At 44.0% G+C, this 25,338-nt stretch overlaps 1 protein-coding gene across 1 annotated transcript in view; it reads left to right on the forward strand.

Moving 5' to 3' along the window:
- Positions 1–22,853: 22,853 nt before the first annotated feature.
- CHSY3 (chondroitin sulfate synthase 3) overlaps positions 22,854–25,338 on the forward strand; it is a 211,236-nt gene continuing 208,751 nt past the window's right edge. The window contains exon 1 of the mRNA XM_072141788.1: positions 22,854–23,617. Within this exon, the coding sequence (XP_071997889.1) occupies positions 23,002–23,617 (616 nt within the window). The 5' untranslated portion in view covers positions 22,854–23,001. The remainder of the gene's footprint in view (positions 23,618–25,338) is intronic.

Genomic DNA, 25,338 nt, shown 5'->3' on the forward strand with positions numbered 1-25,338 from the left:
GCCAGCATGGAATTTTATAAAGTAACTTACTGCTACATGTTCTTCTACATCTTTCAATTGTATCGGCCGCCTGAGGCCACCAATACAATTGACAGAAGGAAGACAAATTCAAACTATCATTGTAGCTTTTTTCCAGGGTCTCTCTGTGCAGGAAGAATGGTGGTCCAGCAGGATGAGCTCCAAAGATAATGTAGTTCTGTCAACACCTTCTTACTTTCCCCGCAGTTCTAACAAGCCAATAAAGTGTCACTTTGAAATAGCATCTCTTAAGGTGAAGTGTTCAGTGTTTTGTGAACTCTGTCCTTGGACAATGGCCTGAGTGCCCTCAGAAAGGGCTCCGAGTGCCACCTCTGGCACCCGTGCCATAGGTTCGCCACCACTGCCTTATAGGTTTCACTGGGGCACAGATTTCTTAGTTTTGGGTTTGTGCTCTGGGCTTCTTTTTCCTTTTCTGTTTTTCTGCTAGTCAGATGTGTCTTAGGAGTTTTTCCTTTTTAATACATCTGAGTTTAGGTCTTTAGTGAATTTGTGACTAGGCTATTTCCTAAGTCTGCCTAGTGCAGGCTACATGTCAGCTAAAACATTTTACATTTGATACTGTATACTCAAGTATTATTTATCACCATCCAATCTGTAAGGTATCATAAGAGTGCAGCGCTTCATAACAATGTAGGATCTTTTTTAGGATGCAGAAAGTGACTCTGAGCTGACTATGTCTATACTTTGAGTGTCAGTGGAGTAAACCTGCAGATGTTATAGTCATTTATAAGTATGAAAAATAACAAGCATTGCTTTGCTGCCATCTACTGTTTGCAACTTCATATGAAATATGAAAATGGAATTTTGTTAGCCATAACATGAATAACTAGGAAGCAAGTAGGGAATGGGATTATCACAGATCATATTCTACAAATGACTGTAACGGTGTAATATATTTCTGTCACCAGTGACTAAAATCATCAGGATAGTTCTTTAACCCCTACGGGACTCAGCCTATTTTGGCCTTTACGACGTGGCCCCATTTTTCAAATCTCCCCTGTGTCACTATAGGTGCTTATAGCTTTGGAACAATATAAGATTGTTTTCTCGTAACACATTGTACCTCAAATTAGTTTGAAAATTTGGATATCTTTTGTGCTTAGTTATGAAAAAAAAACAAAATTTGGCAAAAGTTTGAAAAATTCTTTATTTTCAAAGTTCTAAATTCTCTACTTTTGATGCTATAGTCATAGCACCCAAATAAATTCATAACTTACATTTCCCAAATGTCTGCTTTATGTTGGCATGTTTTTTTAAGATTCCACATATTTTACTAGAATGTTATGAGGCTCAGAATTTAGGTATCATTTTTCACATTTTTTGTAAAATCACCACAACCCGTATTTAGATGGACCTGCTCAACTTCTAATTGACACTGAGAGGAATAAATAATAGTGAGACTCGTAAATTACCCCATTATGGAAACTACAACCCTCACCGTATGAAAAACCACTTTTAAGAAGTTTGCTAACCCTTTAGGTGTTTTATAGGGGTTAAAACAAAATGGAGGTGCAGTCTATAAATTGTAATATTTTTTCACAATACACTCATTTTGGGTGGAAAATTAAACATTTGCAATGGATTAAATGAAAAAAGGCTCCACAAAGTTTGATACGCAATTTCTCCCGAGTACACTGATACCCAATATGTGGTGGTAACCTGCTGTATGGGCGCACGGCCAGGCACAGAAGGAAAAGAGGCGCCATGCAGAGCAGATTTGCTATGTCACATTGTACAGGCTATAATTTTTTTTTTTTTTGTTCGTAATTTTGGGGCATCTATAGCTAATTGGTGAGATTTTATTAACTCTTTGTTGCTGTAGGAAATGAAAATTATCAATTTTTAGAAAGATTTTTCTTTGGCTGTTTACCATACCATAAAAATTGTATATTATTTTTGTTCTATGGGTCGCCACGATTACAAAAATACCTCATTTATATAGATTTTTCCCATTTTTGCTGAATAAAAAGTAATTTGTCGAAAATGTTGTTTATTTTAGCATCACCGTCTTTCATACGCATAACTTTTTTATTTTTCGCCTCAAAAATCTGGTTAAGGGTTTTATTTTTGGCGAGAAGGATTGTTCATTTTAGTGTTCTTATTTTAGAGTGCATAACATTTTTTAATCCCTTTTTAGAGAATTTGTTTTATAGGGTATTAATTAAAAATTTCTGGAGCTTTCTTTGGTTTTTATTTTTTACGGGGTTCACTTTGTGGATCAAATAATGATTCTTTTTTTATTATGCAGATTGTTACGGATGCAGCGATACCAAATATGTGGGGGTTTTGTGTATTTTATTCAATTTTACTGAGTAAAAGCTAATTTGGAGAAAATCTTGTTCATTTTAGCATCACCATCTTTTCATATGCAGAACTTTTTAATTTTTCGGCAGACAAATCTGGTTAGGGGCTTTTTTTGCAAGAAGAGTTGTTCTTATTAATTGGGCTTATTTTAGAATGCAGAACATTTTTTATCACTATTTAGAGCATTTTTCTATAGGTATTAATTAAAAATGATCTATTTTTGCGTTTTTTTCTCCAGCGTCTACAGTTCGGGCCCAGTAACGATTCTGTTTTATTATACAGATTGTTACGGACATGGCAATTCCAAATATGTGGGGGGTTTTGTGTTTTTTATACTTTAGTAAGTGTTTTTATGGGAAAGTGACATTTTAGGGGCTTATATTTTTATGTATTTATTTTTTATTTATTCTAATGTGTAAACTTTCGGGTTTTTAAATTTTTTTACTTTTCCATACTTGGACTTGAACCAGCAATGCTCTGATCAATACGCTGCTTTACAATAATTCATTGTAGAGCAGTGTAAACTGTCTGAGCATGCAGACGCATGCACAGACAGTTTACAGTCACATCCGGAAGGGGTCTGACTGTCAGGAACATTGGACAGCCTTGGGGCACCAGAAGTGGATCAGATCCCCCGGTAAGCGTCACGGGGCATCCGATCCATAGGGGGAACACCCTTACACGCCACGATCATGCTTGACCCCGGAGTGTAAGGGGTTAACACTCCCGATCGGAATTGGCTCCGATCGGGGGGTTGCGCGCGGTGTCAGCTGAGATAGACAGCTGACACCCGCTCCTTCTGGTGCCGGCTCCGTTCGTGAGCCAGTGCCAGTAGCAGGACGTTTTAGCACGTCCCGGTGCGGGAAGTATCTAACCGCAGGGATGTACTATAAAGTCCAGGTGCACCTAGGGTTTAATAGTTGACCAGTGAGGCTGCGCCTCTGGAACCAGCTAATGATACAGACTAGTCAGAAAGAACAGCACCTAGGTCATGTGGGAATTAGAATTGGAGCCCACAAAGGTCCAATTAAAACTTTAAGTTATGCCCTAAAAAATGAGCCATAATAAAGCTCTTCAAACGAAAAACTAAACAATTGAATAATAACTGGTTGTGGTTCCACCTTGTGTAGTGTCACATGATGACTATCTCAGTGATGGCAAACCTATGGCACCCTCACCCTGACCATACCCCCAGCACAGATTTTACTAGATACGACTCAAGGCAGCCTTGGACTGCACAAAGAGTAAGACGGCGTGGAGATGGTCACAATATCATTGGAGCTCCTACTTCGGGCCCCAAGATTTTTGTTGTTTGGGGGGCCCTGGAGAAAAGCTCCAATCATAACGTGGATTTCCCCTTCTTTCAATGTTATTGGTGTCCTAAGATGCCTGTATCGTTAAAAGCTATGGCAGGGCAGGGAGGAATAAGTTAGCAACACGCTGTAGCTTAAATTGCCATGTTGGTGCTTTGCAATAGATGAGTGGGTCTTGGATTGCAGTTTGGATGCTCAGTCTCTTAAAGGTTTGCTATAATAATAATTTAATAATATAATATATTTAATAATATAATAATAATTCCAGTGCTGCGCACACAGATTACTCAGCACTGCACATAGCTTGCCAAATCAGTCCCTGTGGCCAATGGGACTCACAATCTAATCAACCTACCAGTATGTTTGGAGTCTAGGAGGAAGCCAGAGGACCCATAGAAAACCCACGGAAACACAGAGAGAACATACAAACCCTTTGCAGATGTTGACCCTGGGAGTTGAATCCAAGTCCCCAGCACTGCAAGGCTGTAATGCTAACCACTAAGCCACTGTGCTGCCAAATCCCCTTTACACTAAAACCCATGAAAAAAAACTTTTACATTTTATTGTATACTACTGAGATCAAATTATATTTTATAATAAGTCGGCATAATGCCAGTTTCGGACAATGAAGGATGATGACCATGACAAGTAAACTGTCTAGAATAGTCTGTGCTCACAAATCCTACATAAATGAATAAAGTTCACTCCTGTGGATATTTGGCACTTCAGACAGTGACTGAGAATGACACTGCAATAAATGAGAATCTCATTGCTGTCAGTTGTTATCCTAAGAGCTGTGAACATTTCACTGATCCTGTGAGGTTACATGTATATTCATTCTATGCCACTTAACACAACTGTTTGCCATAAGAGATAACAATGTGTTATCTGTGTAGGTTTTTTTTTTTATCGGACCACCAGAAATACTGCAATCTGATCGCAACAGTCATTTTCTAAAACGATTCTGATCTACTTTCATATGCCATATGCTTCCCATTGTAACAATTTGTCCATGAAGGTTTTCAAGATAGTTAACATGTTCTGGGCATAGCCTAAACGATTGCCATTACTTGCTAGATAGAATGGGTTAACAAAAATATTTTATATGTATCTAGCTCTCTCTGACTTCCTCTGTCTGTCTCCAACTGTCTCTTTCTGTCTCTGACTGTCTTTGCTTCTGGTTTTCTCTGACTGTCTCTGTTTCCTACTGTCACTGACTGCCTCTGTCTGACTTTCTCTGTCTCTGTGTGTATCTGACTGTCTCTGTATGTCTCTATCTGTCTCTGACTATTTCTATCTGTCTTTCTATGTGTCTCGCTGTCTCTGACTCGGTTTTCTTTGACTGTCTCTGTCTCTGACTGTTTCAGTCTCTGATTGTCTCAGTCTGCAACTGCCTCTATCTCATAATGTCTCTATCTCTCACTGTCTCTGACTGTCTGTGTCTGTCTTTGTCCCTGACTGTCTCCCTTTCTAACTGTCTTTGTCTGTCTCTGACTCCAGTTTTCTCTGTCTGTCTTTGTCTCCGACTGTCTGTCTCTGAATTTGTCTTTGACTGTCTCTGTCTTTGATTGTCTCTGACTGTCTTTGTCTCTGTCAATGAGGAGATTTATGAAATGTTTCTGAGAGCAGAAGTGTTCTAGTTGGCCATGGAAACCAATCAGAGCTTGAATTTCATTTTCCTATAGCTGTTTATAATATTACAGCTGATCTCTGATTGGTTTCCATGTGCAACGGGAACAGTGTTACCTCAGACATTTCTGATAAATCTCCTCCTATTTCTGCACCCCTACCCATCTTGCAAGGTCTTACACATAGGTCTCATTCACACGGCCATAATGAGGGTTGATTTCAATGGCTCATAGATTTTGTGCATAGCGCATAGATTTCAATGGCTCCCGGTCACGGGTTGGTGAGCACAAGACTGCATCCAGTTGCCGAAAAGCAAAGTATAGGACTTGTCAATATGCAGTGCAGCCATTTTTCTGCCAATGGAGGGTGGAGGGGTGACGGGCACTCACCCTCCCACCTCCTCCGGCCATCTGCTCACCCGAGGATCTAGCCTGGGTGAGCACACGGCCATGTGAATGAGCTCATAAGCTGTCTTCTACTCATTGGGGGATATTTATCAGGACCTCTGCGCACCGCCATTGGCGCAGAGGCCCGGAAATAATCGCAAATGCTAGCTTATTGCTAGCTTTTGCGATTATTTTCCCCAATCCGCCACCTTCACGCCAGTGGGGCGTGAAGGGGCGTGAAGGGGGGGCGCGACCGGCCGAGCGGGGGGCGCAACCGGACGGGAGTGGGCCAGCGCGGGGCGTTACTGTCCCCGCGCCTGCGCACTCGCTGCTGCCGGCGACTTTTCAAACATGAAAAGTCGCCGGTTGCGGTTTTTTCTACGCCAGGCCCTGCGCACGAGCGCCAGCGTATGATAAATATCCCCCGTTCCCTATAGTAACCACTCAGGGCTTATATTATTGACCTGTGGCAAAATAGCAACCAATCACTGCTCAGCTTCCAACTGCCACAGCAGCAGCAGACAATGGCTCCTGTATATGGTGGGTAATAAATGTATTATGGAAAGGGCAGGGTGAAAATTTTGCCTCAAAACCGAGTCTATGATGTTTCCTGAGTCACAGAGAGCGACTGTGCAAAATTTGGTGATTGTAAACTCCATGGTGCAGATTCCTTTAGCGGACATACTTACAAACACACACACGCATACACTCAACTTTATATATTAGATTTCGTGAAGCTTCAAGTCAGGAATTTTACCTCCTATTGTAAACTTGTGTTCTCCCAGCAGCAAAGCAGCTTTTTGCATTAATAAATCACTAAAGGAAGGTATATAAAAGTTGTCACCTCCACAATGCCATTGGGCTAACAGCGATTATTGCATTGTTATGGTGTTATATGACAGTTTCTGTTCTATTCCGGTTTTAACGGCATCACTGCCAGCAGAGATAGGTATTTCTCTACCCTAGTGCAAAAATCAAACATTACCTTATTGCTGCCTTTGGTCAAGTACTATACATCTTTATATACTGGGAATAATTAGGATCTATTACCACTGATTAGCCAGAAAATTTTTAGAACATTGATTATCCAGTTACAATACCTGTCAAAAACAGATCAAATATATTATGTTCTAAAAGTTAATAGGGTTGGCCACTTTACCTTAAATTATTTTTGTAGTGTGGTAAATTACTTACTATCCTGCCCTCACACTTACACATTATACATCCATTAATAGTTCTTCTCTGTTGGGCTCTGGAAAAATCACAGGTCCCCTGGCACCCTCACTGTGGGTGACAGCAGCAACAGCCAAGGCAACTGCTTCCCTTTGGTCTCCAAACAAGTCGCCAGTACAGATGACTGAACTGAACAAGCTGTGCATATTTTGCATACTTGCCAGCAACTTGGACAAGTCACCGCTGTGTTGCAGCAGCGCTACTCAGCAGCAGTGTCAAGTTCCTGCTGTCCCTCCTGCTACTCCAGTTTATCTACCTTCCGCAGAACCTAAGCTGTGACTCTCCATACCTTCTAACTATGAAGGAGATCCCAAGTGGTGCAGGGGCACATTGAACTAATGCAAACGCAGTTCGTCACAGTACGGTCTAAGGTGGCCTTCCTCATCAGCCTACTTTCGGGGAAGGCCATGGCATGGGCTACACCCCTACGAGACAGGAATGACCCGGTCACGGCCAATATCTCCACATTCCTCGCAGAATCCCGCGGCGTCCACGAGGAACCAGCCTCAGGCATCATCTGCTGAGACCGCCCTGCTGAATCTATGCCAAGGGGACTCCTCAGTTGGTGACTACACGGTCCAGTATTGTACTTTAGCTTCCGAGCTGGATTGGAATGAGGCGGCCTTGCTTGCCACCTTTAAAAAAGGACTGTCTAGTCAGATCAAAGACTGTCTACATGGGACCTGCCGTCTTCCCTGAGTGGCCTCATGTCTCTGGCTACCTGGATTGACATCCGCTTCTCTGAGTGCTCAGAGGAACTGCAAGCTGAACTAATACAAGCCAGAGTCCAATGACTACCCATTTGGCTCCAGTCTTCCAAAGGCCCCCTCAGCCTGGAACACTTTTTTTCCAGACTTATCCAGGTCGTCCTCAGAGTCTGGGAAACATGCGCACCTTGGGTTCTTGGGAGAAGCGTCCCTAGGTGAGAACAAAGCTTCTCCACACCTGAACATACCTGCTTCTGGATTCCGGCTCCGCAGGAAACTTCATGGATGCTGCCGTGGTCTCTCAGTATCATCTTCCTGTGTTACGTCTCAAGAAGCTGCTGGTCATCTCATCTGTCAGTGGGCAGATTCTCTACAATCTGGTCTGGTACTGCACCAAGCCTCTATGATTGCAAGTATTGCGTTGCACAAGGAGAGACTTTCATTTTACATGCTATCCCGGTCCCCGTCTTTTGTTCTTCTGTGTCTTCTGTGCTCAACTGGGAGACTGAGAAAGTTCTTTGTTAGGGACCAGAATGCCAGTCCTCCAAGGCTCTGGTGGATCTCCCAGCTTCTTATACAGACTTTGCCCATGTCTTCTCAAAAAAGCAAGCAGAGACTCTGCCACCATCCCTACTACTGTCCTATTGACCTGCAGCCGTGCACATCTCCTCCACGGGTTGGGTGTACCCACTCTCTGTGATTGACACTGCAGCGATGTCAGCCTACATCAAGGAGAATTTGCAAGGTTCATCTGCAAGTCTTTTTCTCCTGCAATGCTGGTTTCTTCTTTGTGGACAAAAAAGACGGTGCTCCCCCCCCCCCCACCACAGGCCCCTCATAATGTCCCCCACACAGCCCTCCCCAGTAATGTCCCCACAAAGTCCCCCAGTACTGTCCCCACACAGCCCCTCAGGAATGTCCCCACACATCCCCAAGTAATGTCCCCACACAGCCCCCCCCATTAATATCCCCACACAGCCCCCCAGTAATGTCCCCCACACATCTCCCAGTAATGTCCCCCACACATCTCCCAGTAATGTCCCCCACACATCCCACCCCCAGTAATGTCCCCACACATTCCCCAGTAATGTCCCCACATGGCCCCTAGTAAAGTCTCCCACAGTGCCCCCCAGTAATGTCCCCCACACAGCCTCCAAGTAATGTACCGCACACAGCCCCCAGTAATGTCCCCACACATCCGGCCAGTAATGCCCCCCACACATCCCCAGTAATGTCCCCACACATCCCCAGTAATGTCCCCACACATCCCCCCAGTAAGGTCCCCGCGCAGCCCCCCAGTAAAGTCTCTCACACTGCCCCACTTAATGTCCCACGCACAGCCCCCTAGTAATGTCCCCCACACATCCCCCAGTAATGTCCCCCATACAGGCCCCCTGTAATGTCCCCAACACAGCCCCCCCAGGAATGTCCCCAACACAGCCCCCCCAGGAATGTCCCCCACACAGCCCCCTAGGAATGTCCCTACAGATCCCCCAGTAATGTCCCCACACATCGCCCGCAAGTAATGTCCCCAACACAGCCCCCCAGGAATGTCCCTACAGATTACCCAGTAATGTCCCCACACATCCACCCAGTAATGTCCCCCACACAGCCCTCCCAGTAATGTCCACCACACAGACCCCCAGTAATGTCCCTCAAACACCCCCTCCGTAATGTCCCCACACATCCCCATAGTAATGTCCCCACAACCCCCAGTAATTTCCCCACACTGCCCCCCAGTAATGTCCCCCACACAGCATCCAAGTAATGTACCGCACACAGCCCCCAAGTAATGCCCCCCACACAGCCCCCTCAGTAATGACCCCACATAGACCGCAGTAATGTCCCCACACAGTCCCCTCAGTAATGTCCCCACACATCCACCCAATAATGTCCCCCACACAGCCCCCCAGTAATGTGCCCCACACAGACCCCCAGTAATGTGCCCCACACAGACCCCCAGTAATGTCCCTCAAACACCCCCCCCAGTAATGTCCCCACGCAGCCCCCAGTAAAGTCTCTCACACTGCCCCCCTTAATGTCCCCCGCACAGCCCCCAAGTAATCTCCCCCACACATCCCCCAGTAATGTCCCCCACATTGCCCCCCAGGAATGTCCCCAACACAGCCCCCCAGGAATGTCCCTACAGATACCCGAGTAATGTCCCCACAGCAAACGAACAAGGAAGACGCCAGCTCACCGATTAAGGCTCCTGTAGCAATCCTCCAGGTCCATGGACAGGAGTGTAAGCCATACACGAAAAGACTCAGGTTTCAAGATAGTGAATTCCAGCACAGTCACGGAGGATGCAGGTAAGTTTCAAATAATCTTTATTCCAGCATAAAAGGCTTGGTCACAAGATACATGCAGCAAACGGACAGAGGTAAGCAAACCTACGCGTTTTGTCTATTCAGACTTATTCATGGGACCATGAATAAGTCTGAATAGACAAAACGCGTAGGTCTGCTTACCTCTGTCCGTTTGCTGCATGTATCTTGTGACCAAGCCTTTTATGCTGGAATAAAGATTATTTGAAACTTACCTGCATCCTCCGTGACTGTGACCACCGTGACCACACATCCGCCCAGTAATGTCCCTCACAATGCCCCCCCAGTAATGTCCCCCACACAGATCCCCAGTAATGTCCCTCAAACACCCCCTCCGTAATGTCCCCACACATCCCCCTAGTAATGTCCCCACACATTCCCCAGTAATGTCCCCCACACATCCTTAGTAATGTCCCCAAGCATCCCCCCAGTAAAGTCTCTCACACTGCCCCCCTTAATGTCCCCCGCACAGCCCCCAAGTAATGTCCCTCACACATCCCCCAGTAATGTCCCTCATACAGCTCCCTGTAATATCCCCCCACAGCCCCCCCAGGAATGTCCCCCACACATCCCCCAGTAATGTCCCTACAGATCCCCGAGTAATGTCCCCACACAGTCCCTCAGTAATGTCCCCACACATGACCCCAGTAATGTCCCCACACAGTCCCTCAGTAATGTCCCCACACATGACCCCAGTAATGTCCACCACACATGACCCCAGTAATGTCCCCACACATCCCCCCAGTAATGTCCCCTACACAGCCCCGCAGTAATGTCTCCCACACAGCCTCCCAGTAATGTCCTCCACACAGCCTCCCAGTAATGTCCTCCACACAGCCTCCCATTAATGTCCCCGACACATCCCCCCCAGTAATATCCTTACACAGCCCCCCCAGATATGTTCTCCACACAGCCCCCCAGCAAAGACTTAAAGGGGTATTCTTGTCTGGGCACTTAGATTCAGTTTCATTAATCTTCCATACATAAACATTTCTTCAATTGGATGTTATTAAAAAAAATGTTCCTGTGTGAAGATAATTTTCCATAAATGTAGTAATATGGTCCCTTAGAAACGAGATAGCTTCCTCGGATACGGCCACGTCTGATAGATTGAGTGCACAAAGAAACAAAAGGTTATTGTATATAAAATGTCCGGGAGTCACTACATGTCGCACAGCCGTCCTGTGGTATTGATCGTTGAATTGTAATGGTCCTGCAGGACTCTATAGCGCATGTCTGGCCACCGCTGCCAGAGTGTGACGTGGTCGTATCCGAGGAAGCTATCTGGTTTCTAAGGGACAACATGACTACATTTATGAGAAATTATCTTCACCCAGGAACATTTTTTTATTAACATCCAATTGAAGAAATGCTTACATATGGCAAATGAATTTAAATAAATGTAAATGCCCAGATGGGAATACCCCTTTAATGGTAAGTATGGCAGAACATGATAGGATCGATCAGACACCTAGGGTTAAAGTACCCTAGGGAGTCTGAAAATAGTTAAAGTTAAAATAAAAAAAAGTTTAAAAAAAATTATAATAAAAAAAACCCTAAAAATTCAAATCACCCCCCTTTCCTCAGAACTGATATAAATATAAATAAACAATAAAAATCATAAACAAATTCGGTATCATCACGTCTGAAAATGCCTGATCTATCAAAATATAAAAACGGTCTTTCACTGCGTTTAACCCTGTTACAGAAAATAGCGCCCAAAGTCGAAAATGGCACTTTGCCATTTACAAAAGTATAAAAAAAATCTATAAAAAGGGATCAAAGGTTGTCAAAAGAAAAGGGGCAGCAATGTGAGACAGAGGTGGTGCGGGAAGGGTGCATACATTATTTTATATGATTTATAGTTTAATAAAATATTTTCTGAATCTATTTCCCATTTACTTTTGAATCGGTTTATAATCACACAGGGGAAATAAAACAGGCTTGAAATGAAAATACACAGATCTAGACCGCAATAGAATAGATGAGCTACAACTACAGCATAATTAAAAGACAATCTCTAGTAACCAAAACATGCAATGCTGTCATTGTCTTCATTTAAAATATTAAGTCAGAAGGGTAATGGCACAAATAGTTTTGGAGTGTTTGCCATGTGAGCGTTAAATAATTCATTATACTACACTACTAAAAATAAATGAAACTGTAGTAATATAATGTAGCCACTAGAGGGCAGGGAGGTACAGTGAAAGTATTACTGCCATTACCTCTTTCTCTCCAGAGCTGATGCTAACCAAGGTTAATAACAATTCATAATCCAGTAAAACCAAACATAAAAAAGCCTGAAAAATCTGCCCAATTAAAAATATAATTCTATGGGGAAATGACAGTGGCTTAGCATGGAACAAAATGAAAATCATCCCTTAATTTTAGCAAAAGCTTTTATATTAGTGATTGTACATTTAATGTTAGTAGTAAATGGAGGCTCAATTTAAAAATATGAATAATTCATTTAATTCTGTGTCTATGTTATGTCTTTGGGTTTTTCTGTGTGCATTTATGACTTTTTATGACAATTCCATATTCCATGTTCCATATTGTAAGAATGTCACATAAGGGTTTGTGTTTTTTATGTAGACTCTTTATGAAGCCACTTATAACATACAAAAGTCATAACTAAGTTATAGGTTCCAGAGGTTGCATGCTTCTTCCTTTGGTTTTAAAAATGCTTAGATTTTACACAACAAGAAGCCTTACTAAAAGTCAAGGCCAGCAATATCCCTCGTAGGAGGAGATAAACATGAGGACAGTATAAAAGCACATAAAAACCAAATAATAAAAACTAGGTAACAGGGGGAGGAAAGAAGGGGAAGTGGGATGCAGACATAAAAGGCAACTAGCAATATTACAGAGCACAAAATTCTAAATAACAAGGACGTGTCATAATGTTAACCTAGTACATATATAGGTGGATGATAATCTACTGAGCCACCATAGACTATGGGTAGAGGGTCAGTGCCCTTGTTTAGGTCACCAGAGCTGTAGTAGCCCATCCAGGGACTAAAGGCTCTCGCCAGTTCCGATATTTATAACAGCTTGGAACTGGCGGAGTTTTCAACTATAGTATCCACCAATTTTCCTGCAGGGACTATAGTAAATGTGATAAACTGGTCTGTCCTCCACCTGTCCCACTCCACGCCCTGTCTCCACCCTGTACTCTGGCCTGTTCCACCGGACTGCCACCAACAAGAGGGAAGACAACTTCTATTTAGCTTCAATATGGATTCTAGTGGCCGGGGCAATGAACTAAATAAGGCAATGTGCCTTTTTACTCCTAATATCAAAAGTGATAAGGCTTTTGAGTATGTTGTGCTACAGGATCTTGATCTTCAAAAAAATCAAGGAGGTGGGATATAGTTGAGACAATCAGTTAGGAGCATAATAGATCCTATGGAATAATTAAGGAAGGTTTTTGTATGGGGGATTTGTTAGTTTTCTTCAGAGAGGGTGGTATAGCAGAACTTCCACATTACAAGTGACAGCTGGTAGCCTATAGCCGACTTCCATTGTTCCATAAACTTGACTTGACTTAAAGACAAGTACCAAAGACGTGACTTTCAGAACCCAAGTCTAAAGGAAATGAGCTACCGAAGTGTAGCCCTAGTGGTAATATTCAGATTGCAGGGATTGTATTTTTGAACTATTCCCTTTGTAGAGAGTAGTCCACCCTCCAACATTAGGTGTTAAAGTTTCAATATAGCATTCAGCAGCTTTCATCTAAAAGTGTCCTGACCAGAACATGAGGTAGAAAAACTGTGAAGAGGAGAAGTATTGGACTGGAGCTTATATTGGTTCCGTACTGAGAGAAATGATATGAGGAAATGTAGGGAAAATGGGGAAGGGACATGGCTAGAAAGTGGAGCTACTTCCAGAGAGCCATGGAAGAGAGACCGGAGCCACGCTGCTTCCTGTATTGACTTGAATGGAGTAGCAAATAATAATAGGAGTGGTTTGGGCACCAGCCCATGGTTTAAGGCTTCGAGAGGCAGAGGCAGCTTTCCTAGCCATCTCTGTGGTCACCCAGGCCATCACTCCATTACAAAGTATGCCACACAGGCATGTGCCTTGCTCAGCAGTTTTTTTAAAGCAACACAGTGAAGTGGAGGAAGGGGAGAAGAAGAGGGTCAGATTATCATTGTGCAGGCCGCTGTATTTCAGTGCCCTGGAGGGAAGCTACAATGATAAATTACATACATAAGTGGATTTGGGCTTGCAGTTCAATCTCTCTCTTTCTAATAGGTTATCCTTGTTCTAGGGGCCCCAAGGCCACCCAAATCACCCATTACATGCGATTGTACCTTATAGAGATAACAAAGAGAGCAACCTTTAACCTGGAAATCTTCATACATGTGCGCTAGCTCCTGGCACTCGTGTATACAAGGACCTTTGAAGGTCCTCCAACAGTCCTTAAACTCCTGAACTATAAGATTACAGAAGGGATCCTAGTCTTTTCTCAAGAACTTGGTTTCAGTACCATATTTAGATAATAAATTAATCATTATAAAGTATTAGACATGTGGGAGGCAAAAATGTACATACAGCCCAGGGCCCATGGTGGTCTTAATCTTTCCAATGTTTTTTTTTAATAGAATGGCTCATTACAAATGTAGTAATTAACAATAATCATGCAATTATTAAAATTAAAAAGTCTATATTTTTAGTGCACTTTTTGTATTTATGAATTTGAACATTATAAACCTTCTTTTTTACATTTTTTTGGATCAGACTACGAAAACTTCTGATCGCTCATCGAATGCGCTCCAGCAACAATAATACATACTAGATGTGGTTGACGTCCTGCTAATAAAGCCCTGTGTCAGATACAGAGGTTGAAGGCCTACGAGACACAAAGGAAGGCGATAAGTGATGAGGTAAAGTAGCGTTTGAAAATAACTCTTTAAAGAGTACCAGTCACCACAAATTAGTGCCCCCATCCAAATATACCTACTAAAACTTTCCCCCAGTCCCTAAAGCAGTCCATTTACTAATATCACTAATATAACATACTAATAGGTCCGATTGACAGACCGGTGGTCTGGCTTATTCATTGGGGGCCGTCCAGGCACTCCTCTTTCTTCACAGACCGCCACTCCCAGGGCTCAAATTATTCACCTCGTGCACTAGATGCCGGCTGCCGGCGCTTGCAGGGACTACCTGTGCATGCGCCACCACACTGACGTCTCCTTTCATTGAGGGAATTGCCAGCATCTATTTTGCAAGCGCTACCGGCTTCATGCTATGGGGGAAGGAATTACTGCACATGGGCAAACGCCAGAAATGAAAGCAGGGGGAGTGGTGGCGCATAGGTAGAGGAGAGTGCTGACATGGCCCTCTTATGAATATCGCCGACCGCTGGAGCAGAGATCTGTCAATCCAACCTCTTATTTTGTGAGTGGTCACAGCATGAAGGTACAGTAAACTTTGAAATTACATAGAAAAATAAATTTGACGTCAATAGAGAGGGGCTGGGGAGGGGATTAGGCAGGTATATTTAAATGGGGGGCCTTATTTGTGCTGACAGGTCCTCTTTAAATTCTGTGGTCACTACTGACCCGAGAAAGGGGTTAAGCACTGACAATCATAGTTAGGCCCCTTTCCTTCTAGCATTTTTCACTCACATGTTCTGCATGCATTGACTAATAATAATAATAATTAATAATTCTTTATTTATATAGCGCACACAGCGCTGCACGGAGCTTTCCAAATCTGTCCCTGTCCCTTGGGGCTCACAATCTAATCAACCTACCAGTATGTTTTGAACTTTGATATTATCTGCAAGTGTGAGAAAGGAGCCATAGTACAGGTGTTTCCTGAACAGTGCAGCTCTTTCCCCTGCCTGAGCTTCTTCTCAGCAAGACAGAATTTAGTATAATAAGGAAAAGCAGATTAAAAGTAGAAGAGGCCGAGTGGAGAAGGAAGATGCTTTCATTTATAGGATTTATTACACAATATTTGTATTTTAGGTTTATTTATGCAAAGTTTGTTAAAAACTTAGTGGCTATTTTGTCCTAGAACCATAGAAAGATTCTGATTGTCACCTGCTCTTCAAGGTAAAGTGTCTTGTGTTGCGCTGAAATGGCTCCTTACCTTTTGCTATTGTCAATGGTGACAGCTTGGAGTAGCAGTCACTAGCGGGTGAGGTTCTCTTTAAAACCTTATCCAGAACACAGAAAATCTAAAACTAAAATTCCGTATTCTACATAAAAAGAAGCAAATAAATCTTCTGACCTACTGTACAGAAGCTGCATATATTTGCCTGCACTAATGATTACATACAGGGAATATCTAGTCGATGTGCTAAATGTGCAATTTATCAATCTGTAGTATGTGCCGTCTCACCTAGAACTACAGTATCTACATTGTTAACAACCACACAAGACGAAAAACACGTACATAATGGATCTGTTTTTCAGATGGTAAAAGCGGGTCATGCCAGTAACCTTTCTGACCTTTGTAAATGATGCAGTACAAGGGAAGGGTTATGAAGGTTGTATAACGGTCCAGTGCTGAATGCTACTCCTGTACTTGAGAAAGCATAAAGACAGATGTAAAAGAGAAAGAAAATCTAAAACAACACAAGAAAATACCCAAAGTATTAATGAAATGTGTCATACCGCACCATCCTCTTTAAGGCATCATGGTCTCAAACGTTGTTTTGGGTCATGTGGTAGGTATTGTGTCAAGGACTAGCACACATTCCCTTGTACTTCTATGGGCTCATAGTTTTTATGGCCACAATTTATATCACAGGTCCTATTCCTGAGGACAGACATGCTGTCCGTAATCAATGGACAATAGTGCTCCCACACTAGCAGCCAATAGTCAGAGTATACAACACCAGCAGCCAATAGGCATAGTGCCCCCACACCAGCAGCCAATAGGCAGAGTGCCCCCACACCAGCAGCCAAATAGCCTCATTTGTAGAATCCCCTGCCCCTCCCCCGAGGTATGTCATACTCAAGAAGCACTCACCTTTCCCAGATAAAATCCAAAATATTTTCCAAAATAATTCTTTGAGCACGGGGTTGAGGGATGAGGGAAAGACAATGTTATGTATTGTAATCTTGCAGTACTCTCATCAGCACTGTAATGTAATATTCTCTTGACCTATTTGATCTTTGCCTGTTCTCATGTTTTATATTATTATTGTAAAAAAAAACTATATTTTGTACAATATTTTTTTGAAAATATTTTGGGAAAAAAGGAGATGCCTTGTGTAGCTCCTGACCAGCAGAGCATAGGAAAAGCGAGGCTGGATTTCTCTAGCGGGCCTTGTGTTTGACACCTGTGGTGTATATGATGATCCTTGCATCCAGAGAAGCATGATTATTAAAAATACAAAAATGATTTCCCAGAAATGGGGTACCGCCATGGGGACTAGATTGAAACCATATCACACAAATTCAATTTCTTTGGAGATGATTTATAGATGATGTGATTTTTATCTGGACTGGAAGGGAAGAATACCTTTTACATTTATAGATATTTTAAATAAAAATTATTTTTATGTGAATTTTATCACTGACTTTAGTCATATTTCTATCATTTTTTTAAGATGTGACTGTTTACATTGAAGAAGGGAAAATTCTTACCAAAACATATCGGATAATGACAATGAGGCCTCGTATTGCTCTTTAAACCATTGTATTGGGTATTGGGTCAAAGGGTTTTGTCAGACTTGCATTCTTCTTTAAGCACACAAGTGTGGGGGTTTTTTTTTGTGAAAAAGTCTATGGTAGTCATAAAAAACACATTGCAATGTCTTCCCACCAGGGCCTGACCATTCAGTGTTGTGGTTGTGGAGCAGGAACGGCAGCAGAATCATCAGCCTGGGGGTCATGCTCTGTAGCATGCTGGATCTGGTGGTGGAGACTAGAACTGCCAATTGTACTGGTGCAGAAACTCTGAGTGCCTGGAGGTAATCTTCTGTAATGATCGCCTCAGCAAGAACATCAGGAATGCTGGTGGGCTCTGAAATCACTGACAAGGGAGACCCAGAATCTGGACCTGTAGCTGGAACAGCCGGGGGTCATCTGCAGCAGGAGGCATCTCAGAAAAGAATGGAGGTAGGCACTTCTCTGACTGGCCTTCAGCAACTGGGGGTATTTTGGAGCCCATGATGATGACCCCAGGATTTGTAGGTTTTCCTCCAATGCTGGAGCATTACTCCAGTTGACCTTCTCTACTTGGGAGCGCGAGAAGGCAGGCAACACTTGGTGACTATTCCTTTTACTGTGCTGGGAGCCTATGAGCAAGTATGTGCTGAACTGGAGAAAGCCTTGGTGGGGGGGCTGACTATGGACTGGGGGGAGACTGTGGAATGGGGGACTGACTATGGACTCTGGAGGGACTGACTATGGCCTGGGGGGCTGTGTATGGACTGGGGGGCTGACTGACTGAGGGTGCTGTCTATGGACTAGAATTGTATAATCTGGAAGCTACTTACTGAAGTAGATTCCCCATGGCAGTGATATCCCTAAACTTGCTCTATATCTCCTTGTGTGCAGCCTGTATTAATAAAATCTTTAATTTATTACAATTCTAATTATCTGCAGAGACATGCAATAGTCTTTTCAGGGGCTAAGGCCACTCCACGCCCCCAGTATCCCTTCAGAAACTCCATCTTGCGGACCTGTGCTATCAAGTTCACAGGCGCATAGTTACCCAAGGAGTAGTCTGCAGGGCTACTAGGGGTGTGGAGTAGCCTTAGCCCAAAAAAGCCTATTGCATGCCTCTGTTTTTATTAACACAGGCTGCACACAAATGAATATAAAACAAGTTTAAGGATATTACTGCCATGTGGAATCTACTTCAGAAATTAGATTCCAGCCTGCACATTTCCTTTAAACATGCTCACCACTGAATGAACTGAATTGTATTAAAAAATGTTTTAAAGGAAATCTACCATCAAAATCCTCATGATAAACCAGGGATATAGATCAATAGATCATAGATCCAGGCACCACGCTTGTATTAATCTTTATATTGTTATCCATATCCTCCTTCCTTTCAAAATAAACTTAATCATACCAATGAGCCAGAAGAACTTCATAGGCTGTTACACTGTGCAGAAGCACTTCCCCATCCCACTGTGAGGGATTACACCAGACGGATTGGGGGGAGTGCTGATCAAGGCTCCGGTCGATGTATGCGGCTGAAAGAGGGGTCCCCCAGGATTGTCTTATCAGGGGGACACATGGTCGCACAGCCCTTCCGCATTAGTTATACTAGGTTGAATTAATATTAGGTGTAGGGTTCGTTGTGTATTTCCTTCCCGCCCCCCTTTTCTATGTTTTAGGTAACTTGTATTAGCGGTAGAGTTGTTCTATTCTTTCTGGAAGATTTGGGGTCTCTGGGCAGATGATCGGCGGCGTATTTGCGATTGGTAGAAGACTGTTGGAAAAAAAGTATTTACCGTGAATGGCTGTTGCCTTGGGATGATTGCCAGACGTCTTTGTGAGTCAAGAAGAAGAGGACCCCCCCCCCCCATTTCATGTTATATGGACTGTCGTGGAAGTTTGTTAGTTGGGTATTGTCATCCAGTAATGTTGGGTGGACTTGGTTTTTTATTCAATGAAATAGAAGTTATGCTGTTTCAGTAATATATTTAATTATTTATTATTAATGAATTTATTTATTTCATTTAATGAATTTAATTCATTGTAACCCATTAATTATCCAAAAAGAGCCTGATTGTGTATTATTTTATTCATATATAGGTAGGGCTTGTGCTGTCATGCGGTGGGAGTCCATCATTTTAAACCTGGCGCAGAAGATGGCGACAAGTGGTGTAGCATGCAATCCTTCTCTGGGCAGGCAGCAAGCAGAGGTAAGCACTTTGGATCAGCACTTTGGTTGATGCACACAAAACCAAGACAAAGATGGTCGCTCATCCCCTATTTTGCCAGACAGCTGCAGCACTGGCTTTCTCCACGGAAGTTCTTTGTGCCACACGCAGGGGCAGAGCTTAACGACTGAAGACGTGTTTCCTACCAGTGACTTTTGCTGGACTGGAATTTCTTGCTGTGCAGCAAAGTCTCTGTGGAGGTTAACACTTTCAGTCCAGAGCAGCGCTCCCAATGCACAGCAAAACAATAAAGACAGTTCAATTACCTTAAGTGGTCAACTACCTGTCTGACTGAACAGCACACCCAAACATCAATTCTTAAAACCTACAAAAATGGAGGAGTTCAATTAACCTCCAAATTTTCCAAAAAATGGTATTACCCAAACACTCCAAATAAGATTAAATAGAAAGTAGAAAATGTGGATAGAACAACACTTCTTACTAGTGGCTGATTAGTGTTCACACAACTAGGGCCCCTCAGCGGCCAAACCAACTTTGTGATCTAAGGCCTAATCTCCTCCGCCCAAGGACACCACCACAGCCCCTACTGGCCCCCCTTTACAAAATATTCCACAGCAGGGCCCCCTTTAATGAAATGTCCACACAAGAGTCCCCCTTTGCAAGAAATGTCCACAGCAGAGCCCCTTTACAGAAATATCCACAGCATAATGCCCCCCAGCAGCACTTCCTCTTGTAGTGCCCCCACGCAGCAGTTTCCCCTTCTATAATGGCCCCCAGCAGTCCCCCTCTTATTGTACCCCCCCCAGCAGTTCCCCTTAAATATATATATAAACATATACGCACCTTTCCCATTCCCCCGCAGCAGCTCCTCTCTCCTCTCTATTGCTGTATGTAGCAGAGAGGACAACATCACTTCTACCAGCTGCATCTTGGATTTATGTTCACAACAATATATAATTGGTGAAGCATTTGGACTCAACCCACAAAGGGCAAAAAAGTTGTCAGAGTTACAATGCTTGTGATATGAAAAGAAAATATTCCATCTATATGAATATGAACCTGATATTCATATTACTAGAACTGTGTTGTGCCCATATACAGGGTAGGAGTAGCAGCACTGTGCTGTTTTCATACATACCAGATAGGAGTAGTAGTACTGATCTGTGCCCATATATACCGGATAGGAGTAGTAGTACTGATCTGTGCACATATATACAGGATAGGAGTAGTAGTACTGATCTGTGCCCATATATACAGGATAGGAGTAGTAGTACTGCACTGCGCCCATATATACACGATAGGAGTAGTAGTACTGAGCTGTGCCCATATATACAGGATAGGAGTAGTAGTACTGTGCTGTGTCCATATATACAGGATAGGAGTAGTAGAACTGTGCTGTGTCCATATATACAGGATAGAAGTAGTAGTGCCGTGTCCATATATACAGGATAGAAGTAGTGGTACTGAGCTGTGCCCATATATACTGCATAGAAGAAGTAGTATTGTGCTGTACCCATATATACAGGATAGGAGAAGTAGTGCTGTGTCCATACATACAGGATAGGAGAAGTAGTACTGTGCTGTGCCCATTTATACAGGATAGGGGTATTAGTACTGTGATGTGCCCATATATACAGATTAGGAGAAGTAGTACTGTGCTGTGCCCATTTTTACAGGATAGGAGAAGTAGTACTAAGCTGTGCATGCTCTATCTTTTTGCGGTGTCTGGCCCGGATCGGTGCCACACATGTGTATCCGTGTATCTGCGCCGTGCCGCTATTGCTATCTATGGGGACGTACATGCGGCCGAAAATTTGCGGCCGCATGTATGTCCCCGCAGACGGCCATGTGAATGAGCCCTAACAGATCGCCGCTTCCTAAAGATGTCACAGGGAGTGACAATCCATTCTAAGCCAACATGGTGGATTTTTTATAGGGTGTTGCCGGTGGGTGTTTTCTGCAATATGAAGCAAAAACCCATCTTGTATGAAGAGGGCTTTGTCCGTGATCCCTCTCCATACACCCATAGCCGATGTGTTATGCACCAATGTCACACGTCTGTAAGGGGTTAACCAAATATGATGTACAATCTTAGGCTACATTCACATTGCCGTTGCCCGCCGTACCGTAGCACAGAGGGCACATGGCTGTGTCGGGGAGAGGAGGAGGGGATGAGCGCTGCTACCTGTCCATAGAGGAACATGGCGCACGGCCCCTCTCTATAGAGGAACATGGCGCACGGCACCGTATGCTGAGATAAGACAGGACACCGTACGGAGCGGTAGGGTGCTGAACGTGTGCTACACCGTACTGCTCCCGTAGGGCGCCGTGCGCCCATTGCCGTCTATGGGAGACGTATATAGGCTGTATATAAGTCCGCCGTATATACGTCCCCCATACGGCCGTGTGAATGCAGCCTTATTTACACACATGGAGGATACATCTGGGTGCGCAGTGTACAATGATGTGTCACAATCTGCACGGTGTGGAATGGCTTAGTAAGCTGCAAACTTTCAGTCAGGAAAGTTCATAGGTTATAGCGAGGCTCTCCTTCATGCTCTGGACTAAATAATCGCAATGTCTGGCGGTTCACATTGCGATTATTTCAGGGTTTGTACGCCACAAAACTGACAGACAAACCCTGATAAATGTCTGGTATCACACAGTACACTGACCACTGTATGGAGGTCCCTCATCTCTGGCTCTGGAGATGGTCACAAGCTGCTGGAGGGGCAGAGGTCTACCCTCCACAAGTACCAGGAGCTGCACAGGAGTCTCAGGAGTCACTGGCTGCTTGGGAGGATGCGTTGTGCTTGCTACCCAGCTTTCCATGTCTGGGAGAGAGTAGGAACGGCAAAGAAAGTCATCTTGTCTCTGTCCTGGCTGATAACCTGGCTGCTAACAGGGAGCAATAGCCTGGTTATAGCAGTATTAGAGGAGGTGATGCTTTGTTCATGCCATGCCTATACTTGTTATTCCTGGATCCTTCGGATACTTTGTATAAGTAGATACCTCCGGTGTGTTGTAGTGTAGCGGGCGATGCCCGGAGCAGGTGCGGGTGGCCGGGGTGGCACTCGGGCTGGCGGGAGAAGGTGGAGCAGCGGGAGGAGGGGCGGCTGCAGCGTGCGGCGGGAGGAGGTGCGAGCGGCAGTGACAAGCTGGCAGCCCAGACACCGGAGCTGCTCCTCGGGCTGCTCCCGCTCCGCTGCCCGGTAACTTTCCTCCTGACAGAGAAGCATGGCGGTGCGCTCCCGGAGACCCTGGATGAGTGTGGTGGTGGGACTAATCCTGGGATTCACTGCCGCTTCCTGGCTCATCGCCCCCAAAGTAGCGGAGATGAGCGAGAGAAAGAGAAGGTCCAATGTCTGCGCCTTCTACAGCCGGGAGAGGGTCCAGGCAGGGGGCAACAAGAGGGATGACCCCTGGCATGGCAGAGAGGTCCTGCCACACAGCACTGCTGGACCTGAAGAAGAAGACCCCAAGAAGGACAACACTAACAGCAGCAGGCACAGGGTTAACCACAATGGAAGTGGGGACTGGGGTCCCCCAGAAGAGAGCCAAAGACATTTCCTCTATGTGGGGGTCATGACAGCTAAGAAATACCTGGATACCCGGGCAGTGGCAGCATACAGGACCTGGGCACCTTACATCCCTGGCAAAGTGGAGTTCTTCTCCAGCCAGGGTTCAGAGGACATCCAGCTGCCAGAGCCAGTGCCAGTCATTGCCCTACCTGGGGTGGATGACTCCTACCCTCCTCAGAAGAAGTCCTTCATGATGATCAAGCACATGCATGACAAGTACCTGGACCAATATGAGTGGTTCATGAGGGCTGATGACGATGTGTACATCAAAGGCAAGTACATGTGTGCCACCGCTGCCCCCGCCACATGCCATAGTACATAGGTAGAGCTGAGCCTGGAGCAATGGAGTCAGGACTAGTTCAAGAGTTTGGGTCCAGTCTGATAAGGCATTTGGTGTGCATGAAGGGTTAATCATACTGATACTAAGATATAAAGATCATAATAGGACTATTCAAAAGCAATGAAAATGTATTGAACATATATCGATTCATTCACACTGAGGTACATTTAACACTTGAGTCACCACCTCAATTCATTCAATGTGTCCCATCAGACTTACCATATATATTAATGACCCAGCATGTTCCATAGCCCAATCCTAAATACTCGCCTCCTTCCCCAAGCTCTTACATTTCAGTGGAAAAATGTAAAATAATCCAGACATCGACTTCCAAATATGCAACACCATCAATAACTGCCTTTTGTAGGCCAAGCCATAGTTAAAAATGTATGAAGAAGGAATTTTCCAGCATAAGGAGTAATGTTAAAAGCAGAGTATTTAGTTAGTATAGCGGTGACAAGAACAAGTGATGCCTGAGGTCACACCACAAAGAGCCTGGATAGTCAGAGTGGCTGAGTCCAGGGAAACAAAGTCTCGATTCATTGTTTCTTCCATCACTCAGTGCGACTTTTAATTGAACAACTTCACATCTTATCAGACAGGGAAATATTATGACCGTCAAACTCTCTCCTATTTACTGACAGCTAGAATTGTTTACTGACACCTCCTGATATTGTCATAACAAGTTCTATAAGTAGTGACACGTAATGAACATATTAATAAGAGGTTGTGGGGATCAGGTGTTTAGTATTCAGCTGTGTAATGTGGTAATTGTGTCAGACTACACTATATATATATGATACATATATATATATATATATATATACACAGGGAATGTACATGTTCTTGTCACCACTGAGCCTCCCCATCTAGTTTTCCTACCTGAAGCTTACACTAAGTGAGCTTCAGCAGCCAAATTACCTACAGCCTTTTTATGTAGCCATATATTGGGGCTCATTTACTTTTCCATCCAACGAACTTCCCACAAAGTGCATTGTCCGACGATCATGCACTCTGCCGCGATTCACTAAGATTGTGCGCCCGATATCCTGCATGTTTTACTTCCCCGCTCAGGTCCGACCAAATTCACCTTCTTCTTCCTGGTGCATGTAAGTGCATTGTCTTGTCATACAATTTGAAAGTTAAATCCCACGCTCAGTCAGAATTAGTCGGATCGTCAGACAGCACGCACCCAATCTCTGTCGCATGAAAGGCAGTGCAGCCGCACCAAAATCGATCAAGTGCGTCTGAATCCTAGCGCAAACCCCTGTTACATACCAGTCAAAGCCGTGCAATCCCCGAAAACAACGGAAAGTCAGACGAAAGTGTGCATGCGGAACCTTAGTAAATAAGCCCCAGTGTGTACATATATGATACTATAAGCGTGTACACAGGGGCATGGCTAAAAGCTCACAGGCCCCCGTGCAAAAGTTCAGTTGGGTACCCTGTGCAACTACTCTGCACCCACCAGCCCCAGCGCAGTTTGTACCGTTTAGTAGCATTACATGACACGTTGATGCAGTTTTGCTTTGATCTTAAAAAAATACAGACACAAGATTCATGTTTTGTCCCCTGCTCTACAAAACAAACATAACATATAGATATATGGAAGGACCATTTTGTTACAAGGAAGTTTGTATATCATGGAAGATC

The sequence above is a fragment of the Engystomops pustulosus genome, chromosome 1 (genome assembly GCF_040894005.1).
Source record: "Engystomops pustulosus chromosome 1, aEngPut4.maternal, whole genome shotgun sequence".
Taxonomy (NCBI): Eukaryota; Metazoa; Chordata; class Amphibia; order Anura; family Leptodactylidae; genus Engystomops; species Engystomops pustulosus.